The 20487-nt window shown below is 39.1% G+C and overlaps 2 protein-coding genes across 2 annotated transcripts in view; both read right to left on the bottom strand.

The window, feature by feature from the left end:
- LOC141443829 (protein diaphanous-like) overlaps positions 1–20487 on the bottom strand; it is an 85268-nt gene that overhangs the window by 8035 nt on the left and 56746 nt on the right. The window contains exons 19-30 of the mRNA XM_074109200.1: positions 14009–14137; positions 12912–13012; positions 12189–12366; positions 11040–11213; positions 9847–9999; positions 8589–8707; positions 8192–8327; positions 7019–7183; positions 6071–6228; positions 5881–5960; positions 866–944; positions 104–248 (exon numbers count right to left, since the gene is read on the bottom strand). Of these exons, the coding sequence (XP_073965301.1) occupies positions 227–248; positions 866–944; positions 5881–5960; positions 6071–6228; positions 7019–7183; positions 8192–8327; positions 8589–8707; positions 9847–9999; positions 11040–11213; positions 12189–12366; positions 12912–13012; positions 14009–14137 (1494 nt within the window). The 3' untranslated portion in view covers positions 104–226. The remainder of the gene's footprint in view (positions 1–103; positions 249–865; positions 945–5880; positions 5961–6070; positions 6229–7018; positions 7184–8191; positions 8328–8588; positions 8708–9846; positions 10000–11039; positions 11214–12188; positions 12367–12911; positions 13013–14008; positions 14138–20487) is intronic.
- LOC141443695 (uncharacterized) overlaps positions 15726–20487 on the bottom strand; it is a 32788-nt gene continuing 28026 nt past the window's right edge. Inside the window, exons 6-10 of the mRNA XM_074109045.1 lie at positions 20339–20390; positions 19228–19269; positions 18441–18482; positions 17205–17252; positions 15726–15853 (exon numbers count right to left, since the gene is read on the bottom strand). Of these exons, the coding sequence (XP_073965146.1) occupies positions 15726–15853; positions 17205–17252; positions 18441–18482; positions 19228–19269; positions 20339–20390 (312 nt within the window). The remainder of the gene's footprint in view (positions 15854–17204; positions 17253–18440; positions 18483–19227; positions 19270–20338; positions 20391–20487) is intronic.

Genomic DNA, 20487 nt, shown 5'->3' with positions numbered 1-20487 from the left:
TATTCAACCCGTCAGAAAGCCTACTACATTAAACTTGGCATAATGAAGTCCATTCCTATTACAGCCAAAGCTCACATCCTGAGGTAGAGGCCTCATAACTCACTTTGTCTCATGTGCCTCATATATGAGGCATTTCGTCCCTCGATCAGCCTTGCCTGTACTAAAACTACGCCGCACACCGCATGAGCTTGCACTAGAGCTAGTATCACTTGATATGAGCTATGGGTCACGCGTTGCCTAGCAACTCGCTGAAACAAAACAAAATGGATTAAATATAATACTAATGTTTACCCGCGGTTTTTCACACGTAAATCATTAGATCCAGCAGGGCTACTACGAAACTCGAAACTCGAAGTTCGTATCGTACAGTCCCTCTCGCTCTCGTATTAAATAGTATAAGTGACAGAGGGACCGCACTACACGAACTTCGAGTTTCGAGTTTCGTAGTAGCCCTGCAGCAGCAGAATTGAAATTTCTGGATGGCAAACGAGCAAGTGGGTCTCCTGGTGGTGAGAGATCACCACCGTCCATAAACATCTGCAACACCAGAATATTGCACATGCGTTGCCAACCTAGAGGCCTAAGATGGGACTCAGTAGGGATGGGATGCCAGTAATTTCACCGGCTGTCTTACTCTCCACGCCGAAACACAACAGTGCAAGCACTGTTGCTTCACGGCAGGATTAGCGAGCAAGATGGTGGTAGCAATCCGGGCGGACCTTGCGCACGTAAATCATTAGATCCAGCAGCTGAATAGAAGTTGCGGATTTTTTAAAAATTCCCGTGGGAATTCCTGAATAAAATAATTGTACCTAAGTTTAATTTTGTAATTATTTCGTGAAAATAGTTATGAGTTAACCCTTACTTGGTCAGTTCCCTCGCGGTGAGCGGACCCGTGAGGCCGGACCTTGACCGCGACCGGCTCAGCTGCGCGCGCCGCTCGGCTGCAGGCAAACGGTTAATTACAGCTAAAGCGGTAACAAAAGTTCAAAAACACAATAAAAAATTCAACACACATTTTACATAATTTAACCTTTAATTTTTTTTTTCTAATATAGGTCAATCAACTGTTTAGTGTATATTATTCTGCCCCGTAACTCAGGAGACATCAGTTTTGTTAGAAAAATGTTTGCAATGTATAACTATTAGCATGCTTAGGAGACGCCTTAAAACTGTCACAACTCCTAACTTTTAGTGGATTTGTAACTCAGGAGACGTTACCATGGCAACGAGGTACACTAAAAAATTGATGGACATTCGCTTTGTTTTAGTTCCATGCATAAACCCTATTCATCATCCCAGCGTATATACGTCCCACCGCCAGGCACAGGCCTCCACTCAGGATGAGAGGGCTTGGGCAGAAGTTCCCACGCGGGCCCAGTGCGAATTAGAAACTTTACACACACCACTGATTGGCGCAGGTTTCCTCACGATGTTTTCCATCGCCGTAAAGCTCGTGGTAAATTTTCTAATGTAATTTCGCACATGAATTTCGAAAAACTCAAGAGGTGCGAGTCCGGGTTTGAACCCACGATCCTCAGCTTGAGAGGCCAGAGGTCAAACTACCCCACCACGTCTAATAATCAGCGGCACAAATACCTATGTTAAGTATATAAAATGTTTTTCACATCTCATGCTCCTAAAGTTCTGTTTAAGCTGGATCCAGGCAACATAAAATGACTTTTTATGCTTTAGTGCATAAAGTAAAATCTTCGTCTAAGACCAAGGCCTAAATGTTTATAATTATATTAGCAAATTTAGCAATGCATGAATAATAAAAGGTACCATCAGCCAAATACTTATGTGGTCTACCACCCTAAAGTTGATAATCGTTTGCATGTCACAAAACAATAATGACAATAGACGTGTCTGTCAACTTGAAAGCTCGACTATTAGCGACATATTCATTTGATAGGAACTTGTTTAAAATTGATAGACCACTTATTTGGCTGATGGTACCTAGTAAGCGAAAGTTTTCCCTTCGACGTGTCTATCCACCCTCGCCGTACCGGCTCGGGTGGCTATATGAACGCCTCCGGTAAAATGGCTCGTTTTATGCTCTCGTTGTACAATCTACTATTGTACAGTACCAGAATGTTATTGTCGCTCAGGACTCGTCGGTTTTCTTCGTTTTCCTGAAGATTCAAATGAGGAAGAAAAAGAAAACCGATTTTTTGTTTCGAGTTTAGAATGACATTAGCAAACTAGTTTAAATGTACAAGTATTAACGAATGAACAACAAAGAAAAAGTAAACTTATACGAACCACGACATCTAAGGCAAAAGCATATCCGACGAGGGGGCTATTATTAGGTTAGAGTAGCTACCGAATAATAACGTAATAAAAATCTCAGAATACAAGGTGTCTTAGAAATAGATGTCAAGCCGGAATCGGGTGATAGTTAAAATCATAATAACTATTATAAAAATATTAATAAAGATTTAAGTACACACAAAAGTAGAAGTGTAACACCAGCATTATAAAAACAACAATAGGGAAAAAAGTAGATCCGTATTTAAAAAAATATGCCATTAAAAATATCGAAAAAATATTTTTTGAGACTTAAACAAAATAGGTCCCGATTTCCAGTGCACGTATATTGGAACACCACAAAAAAAAACTTTTCTCAAAACTTTATATTCGTGTAATATTACTTTTTTATGTTTATCCGATGATTATTATGACTTTGGCATATAACCCGCTTCTGGCTTGATGTAGACAACTGGGACACATTGTAGATCTACTATATAAAAGGAACCATAATTAAAAAAAAACCGTATCCACGAAATGGAAGAGCCATTATTGTATATTAGCCCCACTCGTCATGTTAGTGTTAGAACAATGACCCTGTAGACATTTAAGATATAAACTTGTAATATGTATTGTCCAGTTCTTCTTCTCAAACGCAGGCCGCAGCGCAACGCAGACTCTGTGTCATATACATTAAAGTTCAGTATCCCAAAATTTTGGTACACTGCCCACATCACCAAATATGTTTTTATTAGAATATGTACTTCGCCGAATTTTCGTTTCGCCGAATCACTTGACGTTAAACCGAATTGTCAATAAAACAGCACATTAATAAAATAGCAAAATTATGCTGAAAAATTCGATCAAACAATAATTCGACCAAGCGACAATTGCATGAAAAAAAAATTGGTGTATTATTCCTAAACATATTACCCAATTGAACAAAACGTATAGCGCTGTGCTGACATTTCAGACATACCTTCAATAAGGTGCAAAATCTCGTGCACCACTCCTTCGTCATCGCTTAAATCCTCTAAGTGCCGCGTGAAATGAACATGGCATAATGAGTCTTATGATGTGTGCACGTGACCGGAAGTTTCAGCCTACGTATGCAGCTTGGATTTACAGTGTAATTATGTAAATGCTTCTAAAGTGCAATAATTCCTACCAACCGTACACTTACAGAAACTATAGCCAAAGATTTTCAGATATTTTCTAACAAGCGAATCCTGGGACAAAAGAGTGGCGGCAAATTGAAATACGACTAGCAACACATTTTACACATAAAAAATTCTATCACACGTGTATGTAACAGGGGATAATCACATGCGCGCAAACATTCGTACAAATATTTGTACGAAAGCAAACTCGATGATCGAACCCACAAACTCGAGCACAGCCTTCAACGATAACCAGTAACGGGTCCGTCAAAAACCTAACTTACTTAGAAAAGCCGAACCGATTTTAATGAAACATAGCTTAAAACCACCGCAGTTAAACTCGGTTTCACGTGAAAAACCGCGTCGAATGTGGTCCATCCATTTCAGAGCTACGATGCCGATGCCACAGACAGACAGACGTTGGCGTAAAACTTTAACATTCCTTTTTTGCATCAGGGGTTAAAAATCGAGTACTGCCTTTTCGCAACGTAACGTTTGGCAACCTGTTTCATTTCGCAACTTTTCATTTCGCAAACTCTAAAACTTTAAATATTTCAGGATTTATTTCAGGGCCATCGTGTAGAACTCTAAAATCCTGAAATATTTACGGCTTCAGAAATATTAAACAGTTGGGAAATGTAAAGTTGCGAAATGAACAGGTTGCCAAACGTTATTCGCCGAAACATTAGTAAACCGTTAAAAATAATAAGGAGAGAGGACGTCGTTCTATCGTACTGCTTGGTACGCGTATTCGTGCGAATGTGTATACCCAGTTTAACATATGTCACAATGGGGAATGGGTGAAAATTTTAGAAAAGCTTGAAACTTTTTTTATCGATTGGAATAACCTTTGTAATTAACAGAAAAAAATATCAGATTTTTAAGTAGCATCAATTATTTAAAAAAAAAAAATTTTCTTTACCGCCAAATTACGACAGTCAGGTCGGTTGCGGGTTGTTCCATAGTCCAGAATAAAAAACATAAATAAAAAATTACGTGTCTTTGCCTCGATCGTTTTGACAGGTAACACTCTTGACCGGCTCGGATAATACCGACATGGAAATACCGACCCTGTTTTTCATCTACTCACCCATAGAAGCTCATGTCAGTTTCTATGGGCGTGTACATGAAAAACAGGGTCGGTATTTCCATGTCAGTACTATTCGGCCCGGTTAACAGTGTCACCTGTCAAAACGATCGAGTCAAAGACACATGGAACAATATGGAACAACCCGTAACCGACCGGGACTGTCGTAATTTGGCGGTAAAGAAAACTCTTTCATTTTTTTTTATTAATCAATGCTACTAAAAAAATCTGATTTTTTTTCTGTTAATTAGAAAGGTTATTCCTATCGATATAAAAAGTTCCAAGCGTTTCTAAATTTTTCAGACATTCCCCATTTAATTTTGATTTACTTTGTTGCTTGCCGGATTTGTTTTGTACTGTTGCCAAAACAGCAAGTTTTCTTTACATTACTTATGCCAGGATTCGCTTGTCATACTAACTACACCTTGACAAGTGCGTATGTGACACACTGCAACCCTGTTGCAGTCAGCATTTGCCGCACATATCAAAAAAATCTTGATAAAGGCAGCAGAGGCTCCCTGCGACATAGTTCTACAGAGTACCACATACGAACTTGTTGAGGTATACAGGGTATCTCTGACCATGGGGGCTTTAAATTTAAAGGTTTTATTCTACTCGCATAACTAAGCACTTTTGTTTTGTAACATTTTCAAATAACTTGAGTTTAGATCTTGGTACTGGGGCCTTTAAATAATTTTTCACTTCTCATGCTCGTAAAGTTCGTATTTATGCTAGATCTAGACGCTATAAAATGACTTCAAAGTAATAAATGCTCTAGTGCATAAAATAAAACCTTCGTCTAAGACCAAGGCAATCAGGTGTAAACAGCCACAAACAAAAAAGTCCCTACATTTTTTTTATAATTTTTTATTTACATAAAACTAAAAATCAACCAAATCAATCAAAATAGATCAATAAAATTTATTATTATATAGTAATGCATGAACAATAAAAGGTCCATAGTAAGTGAACAATTGTTCCCACTGTTGCTATTTCATTTCCTCGCTATCGAAGTGAAAAGCAGAGTGTAAAGCTCGAGCATTAAACCCATTTTCCCCTCGACGTCGACCCTCGCCTCGGGTAAAATGGCTCGTTATATGCTCTTGTTGTACAATCTACTATTTGACATTTATTTCACATCGCTAAGATATACATTTATCAATGTGCTGTCAATTTAGTATGTATCCCGTAAATTGAATTGATTTAACATGTATTAAAAAATGAAATTAGGAGTGGTCATATCATATTTAAAAAAAGTAGCAGAACAAAAGTAGTTCAGTTATGCGTGTAGGATCGCACCTTGGATTTAAAGCCAGGTCTCTAGACACCCTGTAGATCTTATATTTTTTTTTTCAAAGTTTCTTATTATAAATAGACACTTACCTCCGGCTACACGAGGATTTGCTTTTTTTCTTGGCCGCTCTCTGCTGAAGGCAGTACCACTTTGTAGCGCCTCCATCAAACTGTAAAAGGTAAATAAATTTATGAATAAATTTGTGCGTGTGTGTGTGAGTGAGAGAGCGAGCTTGTCTGTGTGTGCATCTGTCTGTGTGTGCGTCTGTCTGTCCCGCACCTGTCCATGACGCCGTCCTGCGCCTGGTCCATATCGACGAGCTGCTTGTACCGGTGCTGGCGGTCTCGCTTCTCTCGCTCGGCGGTGGCTCTCGCTTCTCTCGCGCGTCGCGCCCGCTCCTCCGTTTCGCGCGCCACCACGTTCTCATGATGCGCCGTCTGGTATAAAAAAAGATTACAAGATTTTCTTATTGCCGTACGCCTATAAAGGGTGACTCATTTAGATCGGAAACTATAAGACATAATACGAAGATCTGTTCTTAGGAACCAAGTCATCGACTTTAGTAACAAGAAAAACTGCATTTAAACAAAAAAAATCTTGTTCTCAGTACGGGAATCGAACCAGGTCGTTTTGAAAAAAAAAACTAACATTATTTCCATTTGGATATCGATAGTGTAGGTCATAAGCAATAAATGTTACTATGAAACACGATATCTAGAATGAATAAAATACATTGTTTTCATATTCTTTAATAATGTAAGTTATATTTTTCAAAACGTCCGGGTTCGAATCCCGAGTTGAGTACAAGTTTTTTTTTAATGTATGAATACAGTTTTAAGGGTTTAAGAGCCTACGCTAAAGCTCAGCTACGCTAAGCGGAGCTCCGTCGACTTTGAGTCAACAAAGAATTTTAGACAAATCGCTTCTTACACCAGTTGCTTCATAGACCAGTCGCTTCTTAGACCAGTTGCTTCTTTGACAAGTCGTTTCTTAGACCAGCCGCTTCTTAGACCAGTCGCTTCTTAGACCAGTTGCTTCTTTGACAAGTCGCTTCTTAGACCAGTCGCTTCTTAGACCATTTGCTTCTTAGACCAGTATATAGCTTCTTAGACCAGTCGCTTTTTAGACCAGTCGCTTCCTAGACCACTTGCTACTTAGACCAGCTGCTTTTTAGACGAAACCCGGCTAGCATAGGCCCTAAGGAGTTTTTTAAAGCTAGGGACGTACCGCAAAAGAATCCTTGAAAGTCTTAATGTCCGAGAAGAACTCCTCCAGCGTGTATTTCTGGGGGTCGAACACGTAGTACTCTGCAAGCTCGCTATAGAGCGCGTCCATCTTGCGGAACATCGAGTGAAGCAGGTCGCACTGCTCGCGGGCCTCTTTGGCGAACGACTGGCGCTTGCGTTTAAGGAATTTATAATATAAAGCAAAAGACGTGAAGGATCTGTCGCCAAAGACAAGTCACAAGAACATAAAGTACTAACAATTTTAATATTGACAAAAAGGATGGCAATTCTAGTTAGAGAGGCATAAGTTGCATCATGAGTTGATTGTATTTGCCTTTTTAGGGTTCCGGAGCCAAAATGGCAAAAACGGAACCCTTATAATTTCGCCATGTCTGTCTGTCCGTCCGTCCGTGGCTTTGCTCAGGGACTATCAATGCTAGAAAGCTGTAATTTTGCACGAATATATATGTAAAATATGTCGACAATGGTACAATAAAAAAAATCTAAAAAAAATTTTTTTAGGGTACCTCCCATAGACGTAAAGTGGGGGTGATTTATTTTTGTCATCCAGCTCTACGAGTATATAGTGTGGGGTATCGTTGGATAGGTCTTTAGGGGTTCAACCATTAGGGGTTTGCGAAGGTGATTTTTGGATTCAGTGATTTGTTTGCGAAATATTCAACTTTAAAGTGCAAATTTTCATGAAAATCGAGCGTCCCCCTCCCCCCCTCTAAAATGTAAACCGGTGGGAGGAAAAATTTGAAAAAATTCAGGATGGTAGTAAGTATAATCAATTATTAAGGAAAACTATAACGGCTAAGTTTGCTTGAGAATTATTAGTAGTTTAAGAGTAAATAGCCTAAAGTATAAAATATACCTAAACTTGGAAGATTCCGTATAAAATACGAAATCCTTAGAAAAATATTACTTCATTTTTTCGTAATGGCTACGGAACCCTATTTTGGGCGTGTCCGACACGCTCTTGGCCGGTTTTTTGTTAATAATGAGAGAAAAAAGGAGGTTATAGTGGACTGATAGATATAGAATAAATATGAGAGCGGAGTGAGGAAATAGTTTTTTTTTTTTTTGGCGCTGACTACAATAGAAGGAGGTTGAAGACTAGCAGTTGTTTTATGTAAGTACACTACACAAAAAACACTATGCAAAAGGATACACTCATAGTCTCGTGGAACAGATCATCCGGACACTGCGGCACCCGTGAGTTGTTCAAATCAGTCTCGAGCGCTCTGATGTCGTTGTCCATTTTCTTTAAGGCCTTCTGGACGTTCTCCATTGACACTCTCGCTGCTCTGTGAACACATCATCATCATCATCATCATCATCATCATCATCATCATCATCATCATCGTCATCGTCATCTTAAGCGATAAGGCCGCCTATTGCTTACCTTGTAATCTTCTCTCTGTGTACCTGTTTTCTGTATCGCTTACTATTTCTGGTGTACAATAAAGAGTCATTTTATTGTATTGTGTCATCATCATCATCATCCAAGCCATAACCCCCCCCCCCTAGAGTAACTGCTCACTCGCTATCTATGGCTAAGAACGTACCTGTCTATGTGAGGCATTTCCTCTGCGAAGTTTAACGCTTCTGGGAACTTGTGCTCGATGGTGTCCGCTAGATAATGGAGGAGGGTCTGTTTGTTGTCCAAGTCTTTTGTCGCTGTTAACTGAAAAAAAAAAGTTTTTGTTACAAGCACAATTTCAAGTCGATGCCATTAACCGTTGAGGATTCCGTCCTGTGGAGACGATCCTGGCTGGGCCACCATTTAAGTCAATGCAACCATTGAAAGTGGATCAAATTCAGCTGGTTAGAGAACCTAACTATGAAGCTTGAGGTCCCGGGTTCGTTCCCCATTTTTATTTTAATACATTTTAGGTTGATTTTATTTTGTTTATTTAAATATTTGTAATTTTAATATTTTTTTGTAATAATAATTAATTTTTAATGTTAAATGATGTTGAATATTAAAATTTTAATACAAGTTTTTTTGCTGACTGTACTTGCATGTCATCCAACCAAACTACATTTCCGTACCTAATTTCAAGTCGATGCCATTAACCGTTGAGGAGTTCCGTCCTGCAGAGACGATCCTGGCCGGACTACCAGGATATCACTACCAGATTATTGTATTGTCACCAGATTTACATAAGTATGCCACCAGTCAATCCAACCATTGAAAGTGGGTCAAATTCAACTTGCAAGACAACTGGACAACCGGACAGCCTAGTCAGGCTTCAACCTGAATATGACGCTTGAGGACCCGGGTTCGTTCCCCATTCGGAGCAGATATTTGTATGAATAATACAAATGTTTGCTCTGGGGTCTTGGACGTTTAATATATGTTTAAGTTCTTTTTTATCCATGTAAGTATGTGTATCCGTTGCCTAGTAACCATAGCACAAGCTTTGCTTAGTTTGGGACTAGGTCAATTGGTGTCAATTGTCCCATGATATTTGTTTTATTATTTACACTAGAGTTCACCCGCGGCTACGCACGCGTAAATTATTCGATCTGATAGTTAAGTTGCAATTGAAATTACGGGATTTTACGAAATTCCCCTGGGAATCCCCAAACATAAAGTTTTCGTGGTCTTACAAAATGTAACAAAATTTCATGACTCTAAACCCAGCGGTTGAAATTTCACGATTTTATCCCTATCCCGTGGGAATATCGGAATAAAAAGTAGCCCATGTTTTATTCCAGATGTCCAGCTATCTACATACCAAATTTCACCCAAATCCGTCCAGCCGTTTTAGCGTGAAGAATTAACAAACATACACACAAACACACAAGCTCTTTACTAACCTTAGTAAGGAAACTGATCTCGAAACCGTAGGCCCCCGCGTTGTTGGAGCCAGTATTCATATAGTTCCCAAGCAACAGCAGAAGTTCCAATATCTTGGCGAACCTCGCGCTTGACTTGACCTCCTCGCACGCCGCCGTGCCCGATACGATATCCTGAAAAACGTGAAAAAAGTATTTAAAAATCAAAAACCCGACTGCCTAAAAAAAATAAAAAAACATGTAGAGATTGTAACATACAGTTCAACAGTCGGGACCCATTACTAAGAGTTTTTGAGCTGGTTACGATTTGAATGGGTCCCGACTGTTGAACCTTAAATGAGCTTCTTGACAGAGTTCTAGACCACTAGACTTATTTTCTTCCTTTTAGTTTTTAAGGCAGTCGGGTTTTTTGTTTTTTTATTTAATGTTTTATTTTACACTTTTTTTATATTTATGTGAAAACGGTAGATTAAAAGTATAATAACCCATATGTATTTAGAATGAGCTAATTATTAGCTTTCATTTGATACCCGTATTGTTACAATACAAAATATATTTTTCCATTCCTTCGCCATATTTTTTTTCGCAGACGCCATATTGAAATATTATATACCCTATGTCACTTCGACAGTTATGACGAATCCAATGATACCTCATATGTTAAAATCCGTCTAGCAGTTTAGGCTGCAGCGAAGATCAAAGAAATGGACATACATACCTACGTACATACATACATACATACGCTAGAAAAACATAACCCTCCTTCGGGCAGTCGAGTAAAAAAACCGGTGAAGTGCAAATCAAATTGTTCTGCTTCCGTCATATCTATGGCAGTTGTCTCACCGCCGGCGAGGAAACGATTGGCTATCGACAATTTTCTCGCTCAAGAAACGAACAAAAGATATAAGATCCTGTGTGAGTAAAAGAGACATATATATATATATATTAATAGTTGATCGCTGGCGGTTCACACTGCCGGCGAGAACTCGCTCTTACATCTTTTGTCACAGCGACAAGAGCTATAAAACTAATAATACTCGCTCAGCGCTGTTAGCTTGGCGGCCGCCCGGCTCGAGCGAGTGGAGCGTGCAATCGCCCGTCGTGCTCGAACACTCGCTTTTCACTGCTCGCCCACTCGTTTCTAGTTACTCGCTCTGCTCGCTCATCGTCGGCGGTGGGACAAGTGCCTATAGGTATAGATGTTGCTGACTCACCGGTTTGACCTCAGATATCATCTCAGCGTAGTGTTCCCGGAACGCCAGACTCCTCAGTCTCGGCACTAGTCGCTTCACGTCGGCCACCGTCGCCGCAAACTGTTCTGCTTCAGTCAGTTCTTCTTTGTTGTTGAGTTCAGCTAGTTTCTTTAATTGGTCCGCTGGGGGGAGGTACTGTGGACCAATATTTAACCTCCTGGGGTTCAAAGTGATAATACTAGTACATATTGTAAGCAATAGAACTTATATCTTTTGAAAAAGGAATAAAGTGTCATTTTCTCTGTATCATTAAATTTTACAAAAAAAAATAACAACTTTATATATGAGACATTAAGTTTTAAATTTCGATGTCATATTTTGTTGTATGGTAGGAGGTTAAAGGTATAATACTTATAGGGATATTTGTATGAATAATACGAATGTTTGTTCTCTTCTCGGGTCTTGGATGTTTAATATGTATTTAAGTATGTATTACGTATACATACTACGTATACATAACCGCCAAAAACAATGATTTACGCAAGAGAACCCGCAGTTTAAAGCTACTTTGAATAAGTTTTTTGTTAAAAAATACATTTTTAATACAAGCTTTTTTGCAGTCTGTACTTTTTGTTGACTATACGTGCATTGTCATCCAAACCTCATTTCTGTACCAAATTTCAAGTCGAAAGTTTGATATACTTACTACCATTCTGAATTTTTTAAATTTTTTGCACCCACCAGTTTAGATTTTAGAGGGGGGAGGACGCTCGATTTTAATGAAAATTTGCACTTTAAAGATGAATATTTCGCAAAAAATCAATTAATCGAAAAATCGTCCTAGCAAACCACTAATGGTTTTTAAAAGACCTATCCAACGATACCCCACACTATAGGGTTGGATGAGAAAAAAAAAATCACCCCCACTTTACGTCTATGGGAGGTACGCTAAAAAATTTTTTTTAAATATTTTATTGTACCATTTTGTTGGCATAGTTTACATATATATCCGTGCAAAATTACAGCTTTCTAGCATTGATAGTCCCTGAGCAAAGCCGCGGACGGACGGACAGACAGACAGACAGACATGGCGAAACTATAAGGGTTCCGTTTTTGCCATTTTGGCTCCGGAACCCTAAAAAGCTTGTAAAAACAAAACACTCCACTCACCTGTATGAGAAGATCTAGTACATTAGCAGATAACACTGTAGTGTCACATCTTAAGACACACGTCCGTATATGGTCATAGGACATGTGTTTGAGCGAACCGCCCAGAAGTATGGACAGATTCTGGGCCGCTTTGCTGTCTAGGACTTTTAGGTCTTTCACTTTTTTCAATGTGTGCACTCTGGAACAAGAATTTCGTTCTTATTATTAAGGATTTTTAACCTCCGACGCAAGAGGGGTGTTATAGTTTGACGCCAATGTCACTAAGCCGTGTTTGAGCTTAATGGAATCGTTGTGAAGTGTACTTTCAAACTAACTCGTTCATCTATTGCTTACTTTCCAGCCTCTACAACAACTTACTATTTTTTAACAAAAAAGTAAAACAGACTCAAAAAAAAACATTTTTAACAGAAAATGGAACCGATTACAAAAACCTTGAAAATAATTTTCTACTAGTTTGAAGTCGGTGCCTCAGCACGAGCCAGCAGGAGTGATTGAAGCCCAATATATAGAACGAAGTAGAGGTAGACGACTATAGGTCCACTCCTGCTGGCTCGTGCTGAGGCACCTGCTTCAGACTGGTAGAAAATTATTTTCAAGTTTTTTGTAGTCGGTTCTATTCTTTCTTTCTAAAGGAGGAGGAGGTTATCAATTCGGTTGGTCTTTCTAGTGGATTTTACGCGAGCGAAGCAGCGGTAGAATGTTAGTTATATTCAAAACACTCACTTATCGACGGCGTCCTCGTTTCTCTTGGCGACAGGCTTGCTTGAGAACTTCTGCGCGAGACCGCTGAGTATGTCAGGAGAATACAATTTGTCTTCTTGCACCTAAGGATAAAACATATTTTTTGTAAAAATATAATTTTTATGAGCTTTTATTTAGCTTATGTTTGTTTATTTGGGTCAAATCTTGGAAGCTAAATTTGACCCACTTCCTGTGGTCGGATTGACTAAAAATTTGGCATACTCATGTTAATCTGGTTCGCAATCGCCCAGGCCTCGCTCTTACAGGGGCCTTACGCAACAACCCAAGCAAATTTTCTCATCCTTTTCATCTCATCCTGCACGAAGGACAAAGGGCCTCGCAAAGACCTGCCGCCTGGAGCCTCGTAATGGGTAAGGCCGCCACTGTGCATGCGTGGATTATACTACGAAGTTCGATTTGAGCCCGCAATCCCCGCAATTTAAAGTGGCACTAAAAAGTTAATTGAGACCCCTTCTATGAAAAATTATCGAAATTGCTCTCCTATACAAAAAAATATATAAATAAATTGATATATTTTTAGACAATCCCAATTTTAAGCTGCGGTTCCAATAATGTGTTGTTGAAAAAATGAGTTTTTTCTTTTTTACCTCGCCTCGCACAGCACATCTCTGGTGGAAACAGCTGAGCGGAGCGAGGCGAGGTAAATGAAATGTTTCTAGCACAGATATAGAATACACTAGATAACGCAAACAGCTCAATCTGTATGAAAACCAACCGTGTCACTTTTTTATATCTACTGTGACGTCTTAAGAGCTAGCGATGTGAATTCCCGATGTCCGCGCAAAATCGATTCAAATGCGCCGCCCGCCCGCGCCGTGGGGCTCGAGTCAGTCACTAGTCATGATTAGTCAGTTAGCGGTCAGTCTTTGTATGGGGCCAACCTCGACGTTTGGTCGGGATTCGGACACGCGAAGTAGATGCATTTGCGTAATCTAGTGTAATCTATATCTGTGGTTTCTAGTGGTTAATGAAAAACACAGTCCTTGCGACACATCCTCGCATATTATTGGCGGCCCGATGGGACTCCAGTTGTCACGCTGGCACGCCACAGCACTGACCTTGACCCAGAACGCCTTCTCGGACATCTTGGCGGGCACTATGGTCTTCCAGTTGGCCCTTTTGAGGGGCCCCTCCACCTCCCACTTGCGTTTGGGCTTCAGACCGTGAGGCAGCACGTCGGGCTGGGGCTGGGAAAGAAAAGTTTTTTCACTTCTCATGCTCGTAAAGTTCGTGTTTATGCTGTATCTAGGCGACATAAAATGTTTTTTTATGTTCTAGTGCATAAAATAAAATCTTAGTCTAATACCAACTCAAGACCAAGGTAATCAGGTGTCAACAGCCACAAACAAAAAAGTTTTTATATATTTTTTAATTCATATAAAACTAAAAACCAATCAAATCAATCAGTAAAATTAAAAAAATTGAATTATTATAATACTTCATAAAAAATAAAAGGTACATAGAAAGTGAATCATTGTTTCCACTGTTGCTATTTCATTTCCTCGCCATGGAAGTGAAAAGCAGAGTGTAACTCGAGCATTAAACCCATTTTCCCCTCGACGTGTCTATCTACCCTCGCCGTACCGGCTCGGGTGGCTATATGAACGCCTCGGGTAAAATGGCTCGTTTTATGTTGTACAATCTACTATTTTTGTCGTCACCACATCACACACAACACTGACAACGCCCAAAGTTACATTTACTTATCAAGAGTCTATGAAGATGAAAGTTTATATCCATCATACCGATTGAAATTTCTATGCTTTTATTATTTCAACCGCTTTAAGCACCATTTTGGAGTAGAAATGACGTTCTGTCAAAAGAATTTTGGGATTTTGAAGCTCGACCCAGTATTTTGGTCCCGACTCCAATAATTTCAATGCTATGGGGCCAAAAAGGCCGAAAAGTGAGATACACCTTTGGCCACATCTGCCTTCACTTCAGCATACAATCAGTCAGTGTGAGTAGCGCGTCTATACGAGCAATCCTCATTAGTTTAATGTAAGTTAAAAAAAGATGGAATAGTGCGCGCGCTGCTGACAGTCTGCATCCCGTGTTTTCGCGCCAGTTCACGAGATACAGAGTGATATCTAGGGTAACAGTCAGTTATATGTAAAAAAAAAACATGATAAGTCCCTGATGTTGTCCCTGTCCCATGTCACGGAAAGAGGAGGGTTAGCAAAGAGGGTGCCGATCAATCTTCATACAAACTTTTAGCATAATTTAATTTTACTACGTTCAAGAATCATAATATTCATTTAGCATAAAAACGGATTTCATATTATTACCGAGCATAAGCTTTAAATAATACAACATTCATTAGTCATAACAACAATTGCTATAATGCTTGAATTCAATAATTTCATTTTCATATAATTATTAATAGTACATTGTGTCTAAGGGCGGTAAATAAGGAATTACGAACGAGAGTCTATTAGAAGCCCGAAGTCGAAGACTGAGGGCTTTAATGAGTCGATGTTCGTAATTCTAGTACCGCCCGTGCGACATACAATGTTTTTCAACACATTTGTGAGTCAAATTGTATATTTGTAAAAGAAAAACTAATATTTTTTCAAAAATTGCCGATACCGCTGATTGCGTTCTTGGCAGCGCCAGCTCCCGCCGGTCCGGTGTTTTTATAGGCGCCATGTCGCGCATTCGTGTGCGCCTATGGAGCGATTTGCAGATTTTTTTTTGTCGTCTGTGGCCGACCGTGGCGTTCAAAAGGTACGCATAGTACTCATACTCACCATTCTTGGTGCCATAGGGCCCCCATCATGGGCGGGGTCGCGGCCCTCCCATCATCGGCGGTGGGCGGAGGCGGGGGCCCATCCCAGGCATCGGCGGGGGCGGCGGCCCGCCCGGCATCGGGGGCGGCGGCGGCGGTGGCGGGCCTCCGCCCACTGGCAAATAAATAAATATCATGGAGCAATCGACATAAATTGACCTAGTCACAAGGAGACATTCAAGAACCGCTTAAACAGAAGTGTCAGGTCAGAGCAAACCGACTCGTTTATACTTGGTTTGGATAGGTATTTAACTTAATGTAAACAAACTGTAAGCTGCCAGATTTGGTACTAGTGATGTAACGAATATTCGCATTCGCATTCGCATTCGCGAATATTCGCATATTTCTGCATATTCGCATTCGCAAAATTTCTGCGAATGTTTTGCGAATATGAATATCAGAAAAAAATACAATTATTAGATAATAGATAGGTTAATAAAATCAAAATACATTCATTTCTTTTGTTTTTTACACAAAAAATAACCTAATCTCGTAATCACATTATCAGTCTTCACTTAATCATTTGGTATTATTTATTTATTTTACTTTGCGATGCGTTCGACTGGGTAATTCTCGGAACAAAGTACAAACGGAACGCACTTTGTTCGAACGAGACTGGCAAAGACAATTTGGCGCCAAAACGAAAAACTGAATATTCGCATTCGCATTCGCGAATGTTCAAAAAATTACATTCGTTACATCACTATTTGGTACATTTTACTTATCTATCATTGTAATACAAACTAGACTAGTGTATTTCAATACAAAAATGTAAATGTGATAATGGAAGATTTTTAATATTTAAGACACCAATTGACGTTATTTTATTTACATTTAGTTAAATACCTATCCAAACCAAATATAGGCACTTTTTTATAACAGCCGGTTAATACATATTCTCACATAGAAGTTCACATTTCAGATCTAATTAATACTATTCACAATTAACGTTATGCTTATCAAATTTATGGCAACTCATAGTTAGTTACGACAATTTCCATTATGCGCAAACGCTAACATTGCGAGTATTCAGTTATGCGAAATAACGTTATGCCATTTTCAATTAGGAATATTACGTTATGCGAATTAATACTATAGACCCCACTTGTTACGTATATTAGGATCTATTTTTATCAAGCGTGTTCTAGTTTACATATAGATAACGAGAGCCCGTCGTGTCGCCTAAAGTTGTTTATCCTAATGATCGATAGTCCTAACACCTGAAACTGAAATTATTTCAGGACACCTTATTATGCTTTGGTTATTTAATATTGTTTAGGTTAGGTTTATTTCATAAATTTTCTGTAAAGTAGATGGTTTCATTATAATTAACAATTAGGACAATCGACAATAGGAGAAATATTACATTAGGACAAACATTCATTAGGCGATATGATATAGACCCATAAATACAAATATACATACGTTTTTGGATTATAACATTATACGGCAGTAAGCAAACAAACCTGAAGTTACAGGCATCGGAGGCGGCGGAGGAGGCCCCCACCTCACACCTGCTGGAGCGAGACAGCCATATTGTACATGCACATGCGTAAGCGAGCAAGGTATAAGTACCAAACCACCCAATTATTAGTAAGGTGAGAGGCATTCAGTGCCTCAAATAAATAAATATATAGACTATTTTTCTAAATCACAGTTTGGCAAGTATGTCTTTCTTTGTCTAATCTTGAATTGCAAACAGTTATAACTCTGCTATATGTAAAGGTAGCTTCTCAACATTATTTTGGGGGTACACTGTATGGTTTTTTTATCATTATAAAACCATTTATGTATACTAAATGAACATTTAACAAACTCGATAAAGATACATTTCTAGCACTAGCTATATTGCGGCAGTCTTTTGTTACCGACCTCTGATTATCAGTATCATAACAATGACAAAATTACCAATACTTGACAAGACATTAGTAATGATGGCTTTACTGCGACATGGTTCCACGTGTACTTAATAAACCTGAAAGCAAGGGCATCCAATAACCTGCTAAAGCGAGAGAGCCTTATTTTACATGTATGTACATGCGTGAGCGAGCAACACCCAACCACCATGACATAGCAGAGTACGATATAAAACAGAAATAAAAGGATGAAAATAACTGTTGCCATGTAGGTAAGCGTTTTACGTCAAAAACGACATTTGGCACGACCGAGTTCCGTATCTGAAGACTGATAAATGGAACCCTAAAACAGTTGCTAACATGTTACTGTATACAGTACGCTCAGCGTATACACGAAGTAACTCTGTATGAACACTTGTACAGTCAAAGTCATAAATAAGTGATCATTTCCGTACCTTGTCGCTTTCACTCGTTACACAATTTCATATGGCTTTTCTAACATGACGTTAAAGTGACATGAAGTTGACTTTACCACGTGCGTTCAAACACAGACAATTCATGTATACACTAAGTGTACCGTATAGACTGCCGTAATCTGTTTAAGTTAGGTTAGGAACCCTAACCTACTTTTTTGTTTACAATTGTTAGAAATTCGTTCGTGTTATGCAAAATGAATCTTATGCGAAGTGAGTGTTATGCAAAATGAATCTTATGTCAAGTAAATTTAATGCGAAATAATCACTCTACTAAAAAAGTTTATACCATACGTATTATGCTAAGTGAGTTTCGGACAAACAAGATTATCCTAGATGAGCGAGATTCGGTGAACTTATAAACTATACGAACCTGAGGGCATTGGCGGCGGCGGGGGCGGCCCGCTCCCATTCCCTGTTAAAGCGAGACGTCTATATCATACATGCACATGCGCGAGTGAGAGAGAACAGGCAACGATATAAACATAACATGCATAAAACTTTTTTCGATCGGGTTAAGTGTTGTTTGTCAACACTTTTATTTATATCGAAAATACAAACTGAAATATAGATGTATAGAAAAACCAGAACTTTTATTTAAAAAAAAAACTAATTTATTTCCAAAATTTTGCTAGGACATTATTACGCTTACTGTCTTACCATATTATTTTTAACCAATCAGGCTCTGTTTCCACCAGAGATGGGCGAGGGTGCGACGCGAGAAATGTGTTTGTCATGATCATGAAGCAATAGAAGCGCAATGGGTCGATCAACTTTTACTTCTAACTCGTTACCATGGTTACGTCCCCTGGACAACTCTTAAAAACCTTGAGTTTTTATATGTTTTCTGTGGTTAAAATCCATCGAGCGTACTTTTTTGTCATAGTTACAAGCCCATTATTATATGGACTGTCTCCTTAGCACATTAGTAGCAAATATTATAAGTATTATAACAGTTTATTTTTAAGAAACTGCCACTGTTGTCTCTTGGACAACGGGGCGGAATAGCAAACACGAAAAAGCTGATTGACTCACTTCATTGGCCAATTCTCGCCTAGCGTAGCTCTAGTGTAAACAACTCAGCGAAGCGAGGATAAGTAAATGAAGCGTTTCTATTGGTTCATGACACATTCCTGTTGTTAATTTAAAAAAAAACCCACCTGAAGGCATAGGCGGTGGCGGAGGCGGGGGCGGTCCGCTCCCTAGAAACACACACCGAGAAAGAGTGAGAGAGTGCCCACATGCTGTGTGCGAGTGTGACAGAGTCAGAACTCGGTTAAGGGTGCCGTACAGTGATATAACAGTTTCAAATTTACCGCGACCTTTACAGTGAAGGAAACATCCTGAGGAACACACCCGCGAAGCGATTCAATGGTGTTAGAAGGGGTGTTATGGATATAACATTTCGGATCTAGATATGGATACGGATATACCGGGTGTGGCCTGTAATACGAGCAAAAAATTAAACCATAGATCGTTCACGTTAATCTGAACAACATTAGTTCAGCGACTTCTTAAAATAATGGAGTCATTGAATTTTCCTTCTTTCATACAAATTAAATACTGATGTCAATGTACGCCATCCTAGAACACAACTGACGTCGCCTGTCACGCTACAAACATCAAGCATTTTGCTTCACATTGCTTCTTCGAATAAACTTAAAAAAAGGGTAATCAAAATTAAAAAACTATATATTTTTAAAAGTCGCTGAACTAATGTTGTTCAGTTTGACGAGTATGATCTATGTTTTAATTATTTGCTCATATTACAGGCCACACCCGGTATGTCAAACATAATACCGGTTTCGGTTACGGTTACGGATGTTAAATTATTACGGATTATCCGATAGTTTCGGTGGAAGTTTAAAAGTAAAATGCAAATATAAATGACTTGACTTTAATTGTAACAGTTGAGTCGTAAATTACGACTTAGCAATAGAAATAATAAACAATAGATGCAGAGGACGCGCGACAAGAACCTGTCACAACATGTCGCATTCAGTCTCCGCCCCAGTCCGAAACTATTCGAAATTTTTATATCGGATTCGGTTACGGTTACGGATAGTTTTTATATTTCGGATATCCGATAGTTTCGTTTACGGATACGGAGCACCATAAGTCAGTCACTAGCCTGTCATTCAAACGCTCTTTGAACATTAAATATCGATGTAGGCACCCAAAGCCAAGTACTTTTAATTTAATGAGTGTTTTTGGAGAAATATAAGTGTGATCAGTGAGAGAGAGATGGTTTTTTTTTTATTAATTTCTTACCTCCAGGCATCGGCGTGGTGGAGGCGGCGCCGGCCCACCAGGACTCCATTGCCTGAAAAAAGTTTTTTTTTTCATGAACATGGAAAACATTGATTCTCTTTTTCAGCTTCTAATGAGGGTTCCTGCGCGAAAATATCGCTAGATGTCTT

This window comes from Choristoneura fumiferana, chromosome 28 (genome assembly GCF_025370935.1).
Source record: "Choristoneura fumiferana chromosome 28, NRCan_CFum_1, whole genome shotgun sequence".
NCBI lineage: Eukaryota > Metazoa > Arthropoda > Insecta > Lepidoptera > Tortricidae > Choristoneura > Choristoneura fumiferana.
This window is presented reverse-complemented; position numbering and strand designations above follow the sequence as displayed.